Source organism: Stenella coeruleoalba (genome assembly GCF_951394435.1).
Source record: "Stenella coeruleoalba genome assembly, chromosome: 3".
Lineage (NCBI taxonomy): Eukaryota > Metazoa > Chordata > Mammalia > Artiodactyla > Delphinidae > Stenella > Stenella coeruleoalba.
In genome coordinates, this window is record NC_137148.1 from 26892589 (window position 1) to 26909012 (window position 16424).

The 16424-nt window shown below is 39.7% G+C and overlaps 1 protein-coding gene across 1 annotated transcript in view; it reads left to right on the forward strand.

Annotated features, from left to right (window-relative positions):
* Nucleotides 1–16424, forward strand: part of NPR3 (natriuretic peptide receptor 3) — a 64887-nt gene that overhangs the window by 3705 nt on the left and 44758 nt on the right. Inside the window, exon 2 of the mRNA XM_079918272.1 lies at nucleotides 6454–6576. Within this exon, the coding sequence (XP_079774398.1) occupies nucleotides 6454–6576 (123 nt within the window). The remainder of the gene's footprint in view (nucleotides 1–6453; nucleotides 6577–16424) is intronic.

Below are 16424 nucleotides of genomic sequence, written 5' to 3' on the forward strand. Positions count from 1 at the left end.
TTAGCATCTTTTTGGACTTAAGTTCATCTTTAAAATCAGATCACAAAAGTTTTAATCTCTCTTTTTTTAAAAAATTAATTAATCAAGTTTTTGGCTGTGTTGGGTCTTTGTTGCTGCGTGCAGGCTTTCTCTAGTTGCAGGAGCAGGGGCTACTCTTTGTTGCGGTTCACGGGCTTCTTATTGCGGTGGCTTCTCTTGTTGCGGAGTACAGGCTCTAGGCACACGGGCTTCAGTAGTTGTGGCACACAGGCTCTAGAGCGCAGGGTCAGTAGTTGTGGCGCACGGGCTTAGCTGCTCGGCGGCATGTGGGATCTTCCCGGACCAGGGTTTGAACCCATGTCCCTTTCATTGGCAGATGGATTCTTAACCACTGTGCCACCAGGGAAGTCCCAAAAGTTTTGGTCTCTTAAAGGGTAAAACTGATAATGCCACCATCTCTAATAATAATATAACTAAAATTTCATTTGGCTACGTGTGTGCTATAGAATGAAAAACTGAGGGGTATTATTTATTCTTCTTAGGGATTTACTATCAAAATCAATAATTAACATTTTTTCTCTCATGTTTTTAGCTAACATATATCACTAAAATACACACACCTGAGCATGTATTATTTTTAAAAAGTCAACTACTACCCTCAATATTCTATACTCAACGATAAATTTATTTTTAAAAAGGGAAGTTTAAAAAGAAATATTTTTTTAAGCAATAAAAGCCAGCAGTTGTTTTGTCTATACATCTCATAAGATGCAGAGCCAGAAGTGTGTGCACACAACATTTTTGTATGAAGAACTGTAGTTTTATCTTTTTAGTTATTAATATGTCATTATTCTTGGCCTGCATAACAACTGTAGTGATAACAGTATTTAATCAGTAGAAGAGTCATTTATTTTTAGAATTAGGCTGGGGTAAATGACAGAGAGTTTGGTCAGAGTTTTTAAGCAAAGAACCCACGATAAATGTAAAATAACTAATTCATAGCGGGGGTAAAAGAAGCATTGTAGGCTGCAGTGTAGAAATTCTGAAAGCCTTTGGAGTAGATGGAACTTTGTGAAGAAAAAAAAATAAAGGTGCAGTCTCTATTTTGCAAATGAAACCTATTGCTTATGTAAAGTAAAAACAGCCAGAGAGAAATATATATTTTTAAATAATAGATTTTATTTTTATGAAAGTTATACAGCTATGTAGTTTAGAAAGTCAGAAAATGACACAACTCTTACTAGGAGTAAGAGTTTCCTATCTCCTGCTCCCCATATCTCACCTCCCAGAGGCAACTATTTTCAACTCCTGTAGCTATGTCTGTAGGTATTTGACTTCAGACCTCTAAATAACATTATTTTTTATTTTTTTCAGGTTTAGGTCTTATTTCTTGCCATCCCAGGGGAAGATAGTGATTTAGTTTTCTTCTACTGCCTGTTAACCACACACTCAAGCTTTCCTTCCAGTCATCCTTTCAATATGATCGTGTCAGGTTTTTTTTTGGTTAGCTCAGTATTCAGTGTCTGTATTATTATTACCGTCTAAATGCTATATGTAGTTGAGCCATATAAGCTACTACAATGATATTTCTTTATTGCCCTACTTGTTTTCCTTGGGGTTAAAAATATAGTCTATTTTTGCTTAGTTTCCTATGAACTTATAACTAAATTATCTACCAATTCTCTATTTTAAGCCTCCTGAGTTGCTCCAGTTTGGTTATTTTCTAAGCATACCACATGGTTGCCACTCTGGATTCTTTCTTCCACATCCTCTGCAACTCTATCACCTCTCCCTTTTGAGCTAGATCCCTATGTGTTCCTATTTCTTGGTTTATGGCCTTCTTTTGGTGGAGCACATCCTCCAGGAGCTTTCTGAGAAAGGATGGTTGAGAGCTAAAGTTTGAGACCTTTCATGACTGAAGTTTCTTCTTCCTACCCTTATACATAACTATAGAATTCCAGGTTGGAAATAATTTTTCCTCAACATTTGAAGAATTGTCATTTACGTTCCAGTGGTGCTATTGGAAAGCTTGATTCGATTGTGATTTTTGACCTATTGTTTGCTATTTTTTCTGTAAATTTTTAGAATCCCCTTTTTCTCCCAGTGTTTTAACATTTCATTTTGATTGTACTTGTGTGCCCATATTTTGCCGTATGCCCTTTAGGGTATTGAAGGGTAAGTCTCTTCCGTTCACAAACTCATGTCTTTTAGTTCCGGGAAAATGTCTTAAATTATTTCTTATATCCCCTCATTTTCTCTGTTCTCTCTTTCTACAATTTGTTTTATTTGTATGTTAGGCTTTCTGATTTGGGACTCTGTTTTTCTCATCCCTTTTCTCCTATTTACCACCTGTCTTTTAAAAAAAAGTTCCTCTTACTTAGATGTTTCTTTGGCTACTCCCACAGTTACTATTGAGTTTTAGTTTTAAATTTCTGCTGTCATATTTTCAATTTGCAGTACATGGCATATCTTGTTTTGCTTCCATGGAATAACCTCTCTTCTCCCTTGTAAGTTTAGAATTTAGTAGAAGATGGATGCAAGAGTCAGATGGAGAATATGAAAATGTCATTTTTATTATTGATAACCTGTTGGAGAACATGGGTTTAGATCTGTTGCCAAAAGGGCCTGCCTGCTATTACTTCCCCTCATAATTAGGCAGGGTCATCCACTAAATCACAGGTAGCGCTGCAGGCCCCCCTCCAGGACACGCCCCTTACTACAGGGTGAAAGTTGCCCGTAATGTGTACTCTCTGCAAGCAGACACACCCCAAAGAGGAAGGAAGAAAGGGCTGCGTCCCGTATGCCCAGTTGTCTTTTCCAGACTCAGCAATCAGACAGTTCCCTCCTTCTCCTCCCCCACGGGAATGGGGGGAGAGGGACAAATGAAGGCACATGGGGAGATGAAGAGTGGCCTTCTGTTAGAGGTTGCTCCAAATGTAAACCTGAAAGGGGGAAAGGGTATCACCCTAACTCAGGTATGCTTCCTGGATTGTTTTGGGGTCTCTGAATTGACTTCTCTAGCCACCCCTTTGTACTTCTCTCTGCTGTTCTTAGAGTGATTGCAAGAACGTGTTGCAGTAGGGAGAAGCCACTTAACAGAAGACATTGTGGGAATCAGATAGTGGAGGGTAACATGGAATATCACAGATAGTGGAGGGTAACATGGAATATCACATGTTCTTTGGCAAGGGGGAAAAAATAGAGCAGAATGATGAAAAGTCTATCCAGAAACTTGGAATTGCATCATCATTTCCTCTTCTAGAAGTTTAACAATTTGACCAAAAATGTTAGTACTTATATATTTAAATATCTATTTAATATACTTAAATATACTTAATATATGTTTAAATATTTATATATTTAAATATACTTAAGTGTAGCAGAAATTATTTTAATTGACCTCCACTTAAGCAGCTTGCAGCGTTAGCTGATGCTCTCCTTTTCTCTATAAACTTTATTGGCTGTCAGTGAACGCTGGTAGCCGGTATACTTCTCCCATGTTTGCCAGCACATTTCTCATAAATCTGTTTAAAGCAGTTGTACTTATTATTATAAGTATGCAATTTAATTAGTTATTATGTAAACTGATGAAACATGAGTAAGAAGAGAAAGCTATTTCAGTGAAAACTATTTTCAACCTTCCGAAAGATTGTATAGAGGCATGTTGCTAAAAATACTTGCTGTTGAATTAGGCATGAATGAAAAAGCCATAAGAGATTAAGGAACATTCTACAAATGTAGAAGGACTCTGCATTCTGACTGCTCGGCCAGTGTCATTAAGTGCTTGCTCCAACTTAAACTGGGCGATAATGTGCACTATGGGTTTGTTTTGTGGAAGAAAAACAATACCTGACCCATGAAGATGGGAGTTAGGATTTCGTTTTCAGAATTGGACCACATCGTCCACACAAAACAGATGGGATCTACAATAATTCCAGTCTGCTCAGATAGGCTCAGTGCTGCTCTGTGTCACTCTTGCTTGGTCCAAGCAGGTACTGACATTTAAAGAAAGAATGTGTCTATCACAAGGGGTTGATCTTAGTGGTGATGGGAAGAGAGAGAAGGAGAAGGGCCAGGGCTGTAAACATAGAAAAGAAGTGACAGAGAGGCCAGTGTTGGGCTGACAGACAGCCCATCCAGGACTTGGGGAAGCCTGTGCTCTGGCCTGAGGACACAGCCTGTTCAGGCCTGGGCCAGGTGTAGCTCTTAGACGGATGCTTTGGGTTATCAAGACCTGATGCCTTTGGATGCTTGAACCCTGCAGCTGATCTCCCTGATTCTGACGTCACCCTCACTAACATCCTTCTGCTTATAATTTGGCTCCTCAACGAGCACTCCCAGGTTTATGTCGGCACAAACATGTTTGTGACCACTGTGGTCCTCATTGAAATTAATCTTCACTTCAGATTATCTAAAAATATCTGAGTTAGGTTATCGGGACTCTGCTCCCCCAAGCAATGACTCTACTCTTTATGTGCTGACAGAATCAGGTTCTGTGTCTTAAGGTTTAGAGCCAGACTCTGGACTATGGTCAAGTGATCAAAACATGATGAGGTCTGCCAGTGGAGAGTCAGCCAGGCTTCCTGGAGCCTCCCGGTGCTGCCCACCCTTGGAATCCACACTCTTCCAACTTGTCCAGCCTTAGCCCAGGTTGTTTTGGGAGACACCTTGGCTCTTTTGTCATTTAGAGGACTAGAATCAAATTGGAGCTAAAACAAGTGTCTAGATCACAGTGAGTAATGAGGAGTTTCTTCAAAAGCTTCCTTACTGAGACATCTTGAAATTTGACTATTCATCCCAAATATATAACTGTATTTCCAGGCACAAACAACACCTACTCCCACAGTTATAAATCTATCGGAGTTTTGTATTGTTTTAAAAACTTGTTCTGCAGACTTTGAGCCTGTCGCCTGAGCCCTTTTGTCGAAAGAAATGTCAGAGTCATGATCTAACGCTCTGAATTAACCTGTGCAGTAAACGAAATGTCAGCAAGCGCCTGGCCCTTCGCGCAGGCTGCCAAGGAGGCTTTGGCACAGCCTGAAGTTTGTTCTGCATCTTTCAGCACCCATGCTTTTACAAAGAACATACACAACCTGCAGGGCTGGCACGCATGGCGATAATGTGGTTATGGCGCCCAGGCTTCTCCTCTCCTCCATGTGTGCAGAAAAGCACAGCGGGCACTGTCTTGGGGGCCAGGGGCCATCAACAGTGATCAAAATAACTGGATGAAGGCCAGGTCCCCACTTCCCTCTAGTCCGTTGCAGCTCTTACGTGGCAGACAACGCTTTTCTGCAGCTGCTTAAAGCCTCTCAGCTCTGACAGTGTGGCTGTGAACTGAGAGCACGTGGGGAGGGACCTGGAATCTTGGTAACTATTTCCTATATATGTTGAGATAGCTTGAGAAAAAGGGTTCTACATTCAGACTGCAGAAAGCCTGTAGCGCTCGCTGCATCCTCTGATTTGCCAGATGAAAGCTTTCTCAGGAAAGTAGGTTTACTATGCGAGTAGAAGCATAAAAAGCAGCTGACAAGCCTCACTATCTTATATTGGGCAAATCTGGGAATTTATTGGAAGTATTTTTTTTAAAGGAATTCATTCTGAAACAATTGTGTATGTTTGGAAAAGACGTAAGAACGTATAAAGCACCTCCTATAGCCTTCACCCAGACTTTTACCAATGGTTAGCATTCTGCCGGTATGCTTTGCCATTCTAATCTCCCCCTTCCCTCCCTTGCCCCTCCAAATATATACACAGGTACATATACATGCACAAATATTACTATCTTTTTAATGAACCATTTGAGAGTAAATAGAGCTATCATGCTCTTTTACCCCTGAAAACTGAAGTGTGTGTTTCCTAAGAACAAGGACATCCACTCATATAACCACAGTAGAATTATGAAAAGCAAGAACTTTAACACAAACACAATACTATTATCCAATTTACAGACCTTATTCAAATTTCTCCAGTTGTCTCAATAATGCCCTTTGTAGAAAAACTTTTATTATTATTTTTCTAAGGTCCAGGATCCAATCCAGGACCACACACTGCAGTCAGCTTTCTGTTTCTCTAAGTCTCTTTTAGTCTAGAACATTTCCTCAGGCCATCTTTGTTTTTCATGAAAGTGACCACTTTGAAGGGCGCAGGTCCGCTATTCTATACACAGTCCCCCAAGCTGGGTTTGCAGAGCCTTCCTTCTGATTAGATTCAGGTCGCCCACTGTGAGGTTTGGGGCCCGGGGTGTGTTACACCAGGGGACTCCTGAGTCTGCTCCCATGGTGGGTGATGTTGATGTCCATCACTTTGTTATGGTGGCGATGGATAGCTTTCTCCATTGTCAAGCTATTATTCTGCCCTTTGTAATTCATGAATAATTTGTGAAGATTCTTTAGGACTTTAGCCGTGCCCTGCTCCCCGTCAGATGCTGTCCTCCGTGCAGGGGCGTTTCACGCGTCTGTTTGTTCCTCCCCGCAGTGGTGATCATGTGTGCGAGCAGCGACACCATCCGCGGCATCATGCTGGCGGCGCACAGGCACGGGATGACCAGCGGAGACTACGCCTTCTTCAACATCGAGCTCTTCAACAGCTCTTCCTACGGTAACTCTGCCTCCGGTTTCCCCTCCCACTGCCAGGGTGTCAAAAAGGGATTGTGAGACAGGGCCAATAACTTGAGTCATCTCTGTAGATTTGATTTCCATAGATAGAGTTTTAGAAATTTGTGATTCTGAACACTCCCACTTCTCATAAGGTCTCAAGCTTTCCTTCTCTGAGAACTCAGAGCAAAAAGTTACCACCACCTGTGATGCCAAGGGACTTGGGGAGAACATAGCTCACTCCAGCACTCCAAAGGATCATAAATCCAGGCCCTGAGGACCCCTCCCCAGTGCATTTCCAACTTTGGGTTGCCACCATGATGGACTGCTGGAGTAATTTTAGAGAGATTTGGACAGAATTTTTAGTAGCATGGAATAGACTCGAACACATCAACGTAATAGAATAGAACATGTCAAAGTGTGTCACACATAGCATATGTACGGTTTCATACAACTTTTATTTTAGGAATATGATTACATGTTTGTGTGTATATATTTATGCATGTTACACATGTATTTGTAATGGACCACAATGTGAAATAAATAAAATAACCATTACTGTAAATCGAGGTAAAAAATTTTGAAAGGTGCTGCTCCCAGTCCCTCCTCCTTCCAGATTACTGTCTCTTAGCTTCTCTTATAAAAAGTTGGGGAACTTGGGCTTCCCTGGTGGCGCAGTGATTGAGAGTCCGCCTGCCGATGCAGGGGACACGGGTTCGTGCCCCGGTCCGGGAGGATCCCGCGCGCCGCAGAGCAGCTAGGCCCGTGAGCCACGGCCGCTGAGCCTGCACGTCCGGAGCCTGTGCTCCGCAACGGGTGAGGCCACAACAGTGAGAGGCCAGCGACTGCAAAGAAAAAAAAAAAGTTGGGAAGCCACTAACAGTTACAATCAAAAGCATTTAACTCCTTAAAATGGATCTGGGGAAGTTCCCAGGGTTCCTGTGATGGAGGGTGTTCTAGGAAGTCATCAAGATCGCAGGTATAAAACATTTTCCCCAAATGTGGTTAGGGCTCTCTCTGAAGTAAACAGTGTAGGGCTATGGACCATTTTCTCAAGTCCTGCACGTTGGCAGTTACAGGGGAACTGTAAGTGTGTGTATCACGAACAGCATGTTCACGCTGAGCTCCACTTCTCAGTTATCATGGTCGAGATACAGTTAGATGGGATCTAAACCTTAAAGCATATGCCTCAGTTTCCTGCTCTGATAAGCTCCTGGCTTACTTAAGCAGTAGATCATTGTGTATAAACATAATGAATCATACTTCTCACGGGAATAAAGCAAAGTTGTTGAATCAAAAGTAACCTCTCTTCCTGTAGCGGATAAAATTGAAGATTTCAGGCTTGAAGGATAAACACCCAGTTTTCCCCTGCTTGCTCCCATCACTGTCTTTCCCCCTATCTTTACACAAGCAGAGTGGCAGTTTTGCTTCTTGACCCAAGATCAGAATGTAATTACATCATTGGTTACAGTATTGAATTCATTGAGATAGTGGTAGAGACTGGTGAAAAATGAAAAAAATTTATTCTGAGTTTTGCAAGTTGGCTACTGCAAGCATAGCATTTTGAGGCAATGCATGTGAATGCATATTATAAGTGCGCAAGTACAAATTAGGTACTGGAATTCCTTTCATCCACGGATAGAGCTTGCATTACTTTTCCCTGCTCATTACAATACACAAGTATTACAGAAAATTTGAGAAACATAGAAAAGCATAGGGAAGAAAATAAGTTACTGAAACTCTGCCCTGCAGATAAAGGTACATTGATAATATTTAGATGTCCGTCTTGTCTATTTTATTAAAAATTATATATTTATGAAAAATGTTCAATAAAATGATCATACTATCTACAGTATGGATACATAGTATTTTATAATGCTGATATGCCATCTTTCTTAATCAGTCTTTTGTTTTTTAATATTTATGTCGTTTCCAGCTTTTTGCTGTAAGAGCAATGCTATATTGAGTTGCCTTGCCATGTGCATTCATGTGTGCACATACATACACACGTATGTATGTGTGTGTAATCTGTAAGACAAGCTTCTAGAAGTAGAATTCTGGGTCAAATATTACATGCATTTAAATTTTGATGGATATTGCCAAAGTTGTCCTCTAAAGAGGTTTGCCAATTTACATTTTTGCAACAGTGTATGAGATATTTTGTTTTCCTGTATCTCTGTCAACCCTGTATCATCTAACTTTTAAATTATTTTATTTATTTGAATTTCTTTTTGTGTCCATAAGCAGAGTTTTGCAGTTTTCTTTATTTGAATTCTGCACCGTTCTTGCTGAGTTCATTCTTAGACATTTTATGTTTTTTGGTTTTTATTATGTTCATGATCTTTTCCTATTACATTTTGTAACTGTAGTTGTTATAGAGAAAACAAGAATTCCACATATTAAATCCTCTGTTCTAATAGATTTTCTTAATCACTTTCAAATAATAACAATAGTTATGCCTCCATTTTGATAGTTGAATGTTCTATTTATCTTTCTTTTCTTACTGCATTGGCCGTAGCCTCTAGAATAATATTATATAACAATGGTGATACTTAATTTCTAATATCTTGTCAGAAGTAGATGTTAAAATATTCTTTAGTTTATGAAGTGTGGTTTTAAAAATTGGAAGTGAGTGATGAGTGTTATCAAATATATTTTATCTGTACTTTTAATAAATTTCCTAGTATTGAGCCATTATAGTATTCTTGGAATTAAGCATAGTTTGTCATGATTTTTTTAGATGTATTGCTGATTTTAACTTTTTAGTGTTTTATTTACGATTTTTGAATCTATACTCATGAGATTAGACAGTTTTCTTGCATTCAGGTGGTATTGTCAGATTTTAATATCAGGTTAATATTAGCTTTATAAAATTAATTGGGACACTTTCCATTGTTTTTATGCTCTAGAACAGTTTATATACCATAAGAATATTCCTTGAAACAATTCAACTCTCGATCTGGACCTAACTTCTTTTCAGAGGTCATTTTTGGAAAATTAAAAAACAAATCTATTTTGAAATAATTTTAGATGTACAGAGAACTTTAAAAAAAATAGAGTTTGTGTATACCTTTTACCCAGATTCCTCTAATGTTAACAATTTAAATGGGCATAGTACAGTTATCAAAATAAGAAAATTAACATTAGTACAATACTACTGACTAAACTACAGGCTTTATTTGAAATTTACTACGTTTCCTCCGAATGCTCTTTTTCTGTTCCAGGATCCAATCTATTTAGTTGTGTGTCTTCTTTTTGTTTGTTTGTTTGTTTGTTTTGCAGTACGTGGGCCTCTCACTGTTGTGGCCTCTGCCGTTGCGGAGCACAGGCTCCGGACGCGCAGGCCCAGCGGCCATGGCTCACGGGCCCAGCCGCTCCGCGGCATGTGGGATCCTCCCGGACCGGGGCACGAACCCGCGTCCCCTGCATGGGCAGGCAGACTCTCAACCACTGCGCCACCAGGGAAGCCCAGTTGTGTGTCTTCTTAATCTTCTCCAGTCTGTGATAGTTCTTCAACCTTTCCTTGTTATTTATGACCTGACACTTTGGATAAGTCTGTTATTTTGTAGAATGTCTCTCAATTTGGATTTATCTGGTGTTTTCAAATGATAAGTTGAGTTTACACATTTTTGGCAAGAATACTACAAAAGTGGTGCTGTATCCTTCTCAGTGCAAAATACGAGTGCATAAGAAGTCATGTATATGTATATACATAGGTATATGACTTACTATTGGCTTTATGTATGTATGACTTATTGTTGGTGATTTTTGGGACAACTTTTTAAAACTTATTTTTCCATTAGTTCAGTTTTTCTGCTTCTTGAAAACTGAATTGCATGGAGTTATACAATGTGCTCTGATACAATCTACCAAATCCTTGGTTTTTCTTTTTTCAAATTTTTAAAAATTTATTTATTTTATTTTTTAAAACGTTTTACTTTATATTGCAGTATAGTTGATTAACAATGTTGTGATAATTTCAGGTATACAGCAAAGTGATTCAGTTATACATATACATGTGCCTATTCTTTTTCAAATTCTTTTCCCATTTAGGTTGTTACATAATATTGAGCAGAGTTCCCTGTGCTATACAGTAGGTCCTTGTTGGTTATACATTTCAAATATAGCGGTGTGTGCATGTCAATCCTAAACTCGGTAACTATCCCTTCCCCCGACCCTTTCTTTCTGGTAACCATAAGTTCGTTCTCTAAGTCTGTGAGTCTGTTTCTGTTTTGTAAATAAGTTCATTTGTATCATTTCTTTTTAGATTCTGCATATAAGTGACATCATATGATATTTCTCTTTCTCTGTCTGACTTACTTCACTCAGTATGACAATCTCTAGGTCCATCCATGTTGCCGCAAATGGTATTATTTCATCCTTTTTAATGAATGAGTAATATGTCATTGTATATATGTGCCATATCTTCTTTATCCATTCCTCTGTTGATGGACATTTAGGTTGCTTCCATATCTTGGCTATTGTAAACAGTGCTGCAATGAACATTGGGGTGTATGTATCCTTTCAGACCATGTTTTTCTCTGTATATGTGCCCAGGAGTGGGATAGAGGAATCATATGGTAGTCCTATTTTTAGTTTTTTAACGAACCTCCATACTGTTCTCCACAGTGGCTGTACCAATTTACATTCCCACCAACGGTGTGGGAGGGTTCCCTTCTCTTCACGCACTCTCCAGCATTTATTGTTTGTAGATTTTTTTAAAATTTATTTTATTTATTTATTTTTTAGATGTTTGCGGTAGGAGTTTATTAATAAATTAATTTTTGCTGTGTTGGGTCTTCGTTTCTGTGCGAGGGCTTTCTCTAGTTGTGGCAAGCGGGGGCCACTCTTCATCGCGGTGCGCAGGCCTGTCACTATCGCGGCCTCTCTTGTTGCGGAGCACAGGCTCCAGACGCGCAGGCTCAGTAGTTGTGGCTCACGGGCCTAGTTGCTCTGCGGCATGTGGGATCATCCCAGACCAGGGCTTGAACCCGTGTCCCCTGCATTAGCAGGCAGATTCTCAACCACTGCGCCACCAGGGAAGCCCTGTTTGTAGATTTTTTGATGATAGCTGTTTTGACTGGTGTGAGGTGATATCTCACTGTAGTTTTGATTTGCATTTCTCTAGTAATTAGCGATGTTGAACGTCTTTTCATGTGCCTCTTGGCCATCTATATGTCTTCTTTGGAGAAATGTCTATTCAGGTCTTCTGCCCATGTTTTGATTGGGTTGTTTGTTTTGATGATATTAAGCCACTTGAGCTGTTTGTAAATTTTGGAAACTAATCCCTTGTTGGTCACATCATTTGCAAATATTTTCTCCCAATCTGTGGGTTGTCTTTTTGTTTTATTTATGGTTTCCTTTGCTGTGCAAAAGCTCTTGAGTTAAATTAGGTCCCATTTGTTTATTTTTGTTTTTATTTCCATGACTCTGGGAGACAGATCAGAAAAAATCTTGCTGCAGTTTATGTCAGAGGGTGTTCTGCCTATGTTTTCTCTAAGAGTTTTATAGTGTTCAGTCTTACATTTAGGTCTTTAATCCATTTTGAGCTTATTTTTGTGTATGGTGTTAAAGAGTGTTCTAATTTCATTTCTTTTACATGTAGCTGTCCAGTTTTCCCAGCACCATTTATTAAAGAGACTGTCTTTCCCCCATTGTATAGTCTTGACTTCTTTGTTGTAGATTAATTGACCATAGGAGTGTGGGTTTATTTCTGGGCTTTCTATCCTATGCCATTGATCTATATTTCTATTTTTGTGCCAGTACCATACTGTTTTTTTAAAAAATTTATTTATTTTTGGCTGCATTGGTTCTTTGTTGCTGTGTATGGGCTCTCTCTAGTTGCGGTGAGTTGGGGCTACTCTTCATTGCAGTGTGCAGGTTTCTGATCGTGGTGGCTTCTTCTGTTGTGGAGCATGGGCTCTAGGCTCACGGGCTCAGTAGTTGTGACTTGCAGGCTATAGAGCACAGGCTCAGTAGTTGTGGCGTATGGGCTTAGTTGCTCCACGGTATGTGGGATCTTCCCGGACCAGGGCTCGAACCCGTGTCCCCTGTATTGGCAGGCAGATTCTTAATGACTGTGCCACCAGGGAAGCCCAGTACCATACTGTTTTGATGACTATAGCTTTGTAATATAGTCTGAAGTCAGGAAGCCTGATTCCTCCAGCTCCATTTTCTTTCTCAAGATTGCTTTAGCTGTTCAGGGTCTTTTGTGTCTCCATAAACATTTTAAGATTTTTTGGTTCTAGTTCTGTGAAAAATGCCATTGGTAATTTGATAGGGATTGCATTGAATCTGCAGACTCCCTTGGGTAGTATCGTCATTTTGACAGTATGGATTCTTCCAATCCAAGAACATGGTATATCTTTCCATCTGTTTGTGTCTTCTTTGATTTCTTTCATCAGCATCTTATAGTTTTCAGAGTTCAGGTCTTTTGTCACCTTAGGTAGGTTTATTCCTAAGTATTTTATTCTTTTTGATGTGATGGTAAGTGGGATTGTTTCTTGAATTTCTCTTTCTGATCTTTTGTTGTTAGTGTATAGGAATGCAACAGATTTCTGTGTATTAATTAATTTTGTAACCTGCAACTTTACCAAATTCATTGATGAGCTCTAGTAGTTTTCTGGTACCATCTTTGGGATTTTCTACGTATAGTATCATGTCATCTGCAAACAGTGACAGTTTAACTTTTCTTTTCCAATTTGGATTCCTTTTATTTCTCTTTCTTCTCTGATTGCCATAGCTAGGACTTCCAAAATTATGTTGAATAAAAGTGGCAAGAGTGGACATCCTTGTCTTGTTCCTGATCTTAGAGGAAATGCTTTCAGCTTTTCTCCATTGAGTATGATATTAGCTGTAGTTTTGTCATATATGGCCTTTATTATGTTGAGGTATATTCCCTCTGTGCCCGCTTTCTATAGAGTTTTTATCATAAATGGGGCTGGGTTTTGTCAAAAACTTTTTCTGCATCTATTGCGATGCTCATATGGTTTTTATTCTTCAGTTTGTTGATGTGGTGTATCACACTGATTGATTTGTGGATTTTGAAAAATCCTTGCATCCCTGGGATAAATCCCACTTGATCATGGTATATGATCCTTTTAATGTATTGTTGGATTCAGATGGCTAGTATTTTGTTGAGGATTTTTGCATCTATGTTCATCAGTGATATTGGCCTGTAATTTTCTTTTTTTGTGACATTTTTGTCTGGTTTTGGTATCAGGGTGATGGTGAGCTCATAGAATGAGTTTGGGAGTTTTCCTTCCCCTGCAATTTTTTTGAACAGTTTCAGAAGGATAGATATTAGCTCTTCTTTAAATGTTTGATAGAATTCGCCTGTGAAGCCATCAGGTCCTGGGCTTTTGTTTGTTGAGAGTTTTTAAATAACAGTTTCAATTTCAGTGCTTGTGACTGGTCTGGTCATATTTCTGTTCTTCCTGGTTCAGTCTTGGGAGATTGTACCTTTCTTAGAATTTGTCCATTTCTTCCATGTTGTCCATTTTACTGGCATACAGTTGCTTACAGTAGTGTCTCGTGATCCTTTGTATTTCTGTGGTGTCAGGGTTTTTCTGATTATATCCCCTTTCTTTTCCCTTTTACAGCCTGGTTGCTTAGGCTTTGCACTCGGCTGTCAGCCTGCCTGAGAGTCTGTGCCATGTACTAGCTCTTGGCAAACTGACATAACCCTGCCCTTCCCCTGCAAGTCTTAGTTTCTTCTAATGATAATAATAGTACTTATCTCATGGCATCAGGCTGAGTAATAACTGAGGTGGTGTATGTGAGAGAAACAGAAAACTTCTTGGAACATGATGAGTGTTTAGTGAATGTTCACTATATTTACTATTAATTTTAGTTTACTTTGACCATTACATATAGTACTTTAAAAGGGATAAGTTAAGTTTGTACATTTTCTTGTGGTGCAGTTATATAGCTTGATTTAGGCCATACTTTTTTTTTTTTTTTTTGTGGTATGTGGACCTCTCACTGTTGTGGCCTCTCCTGTTGCGGAGCACAGGCTCCGGACGCGCAGGCTCAGCAGCCATGGCTCACGGGCCCAGCCGCTCTGTGGCATGTGGGATCTTCCCGGACCGGGGCACAAACCCGTGTCCCCTGCATTGGCAGGTGGCCTCTCAACCACTGCACCACCAGGGAAGCCCTAGGCCATACATTTTTTTGTTACCAAATTAGTCAACTTTTATCTAGCACATCCTCAGGACCTGGGTACCTTAGGAATTATATCTGCCTGCAAATAACCAAGACTTCCAGCTATAGTAATTTAAACAAATGTAGAGGTTTATTCTCTCAACTGTAAGAAGTGCAGAGGTGGGCAGTCCGGGGCAGAATGATGGTTCCATAATGTCATCAGGGACCCAAGCTTCTTCTTGTTTTCTACTCCCTCAATCCTAGTGAATGGCATCCATCCTCAAGATCATGAGATAGTGGCTAGGATTCCAGGGATTGTGTCTTAATTCTAGGCAAGACAGAAGGGGAAAGATGAGAGGCAAAAAGAGATCCTTTTCAGTTGACTCAGTTCTGTTTGAAGGGCTCTCTGGAAGCCCCACTCATTAACTTTCGCTTACGTATCATTTGCTACCCGTGGTTGGGAGGGGGGCCAGGAAATGTGTGCTTTTAGCTGGGCTCACTGCTACCCCACATCAATTCAGGAATCTGTTACTAAGGGAGTAACAGAGAGAATGGATGGGAGAATGGATGTAGGGAGGTTTGCCGCAGACCCTGAAGCACTTTTCCTCTTCAGAGTAGAAGCAGGAAATAGAATCTTATGGCAGGCACAGTGACCTAGACCAAGGTTCTGGTGTCTGTCGCTCATAAAGGACTTTCTCTGAGATTTTTATACTCTAAGAATCAGATATATTATCCTGAAAATTTCTCCAACATCCTCTTCTCCCTGTGCTTCCTCACATCAAAGTCTACACCAGTTCTAGAAAAAGGCTCTGTTTTAAATAATACTTGAGATTGGTTTTTTAAGAAAACATATTGATAGCGTGTCCATATTTACTGATTATTACATTGTCTTGGTGAGCACTCAGAAAAATTCTCAGATCTGCCCCAATTATATTGTTACAGGAGTTCTGAATATATTATGAGGGAATTCAAGTGATGGAAAATAAGATTGAAAGGATAGGTTTTAAAAAAATCCAGAGTGAAGATGATATATATTGCGCTGCAGGGTTTTGAATAGCACCTGTTGGCATTTTCATTCGCTGGCATTATGTTCTTTGGATGTAAGTTAGGTGGAAAGTCATTTGCGCAATCTTGTCTGGGACTGTAAGGTTATTGTAGAGCTTTCCTGACTTCCTGAGACCACAGAGGCACTCAGTAAGGTGAGGATGGGAGAATTCCAGGGCTGGTCATGCACATAAATTACTTGACTCGCTAGAAGTAGAAAAATGGCAGAAAAACTGGGGAAGGGTTAGATTTATATTTTGCTATTAAAGTGATATATTCCTGTTATCGTCAGTTTAGGGTAATGAGAAAAGAGAAGGAATTCTCACACAGTCTTTCAACTGTAAGAGTTGTTAAACCACGTTTAGACACTTCCTCCTCTGATCTTTCTTCCTCTGTTACTTTTATTTTTAACATTCTTGTCCTCCACTGAATTTGAAGTTTTAAATCTTAGAACGCACCAAACTTTGATGAGATGAATGAAGAACAGGCACCGCACTGGAGTTTGGAGGCTGGCTTGCGTTTGAATCCTGCTTCTACTTATTAACCAAGTGACTTCGGGCATGTTAATCTCCTTGAGCCTCAGTTTCCTTATCTGTGAGATGGGGATCATACTTAAATATTCCTCATAGAGTTTTCATTAGGATTAAAAAATGAAATGCTCCAGGC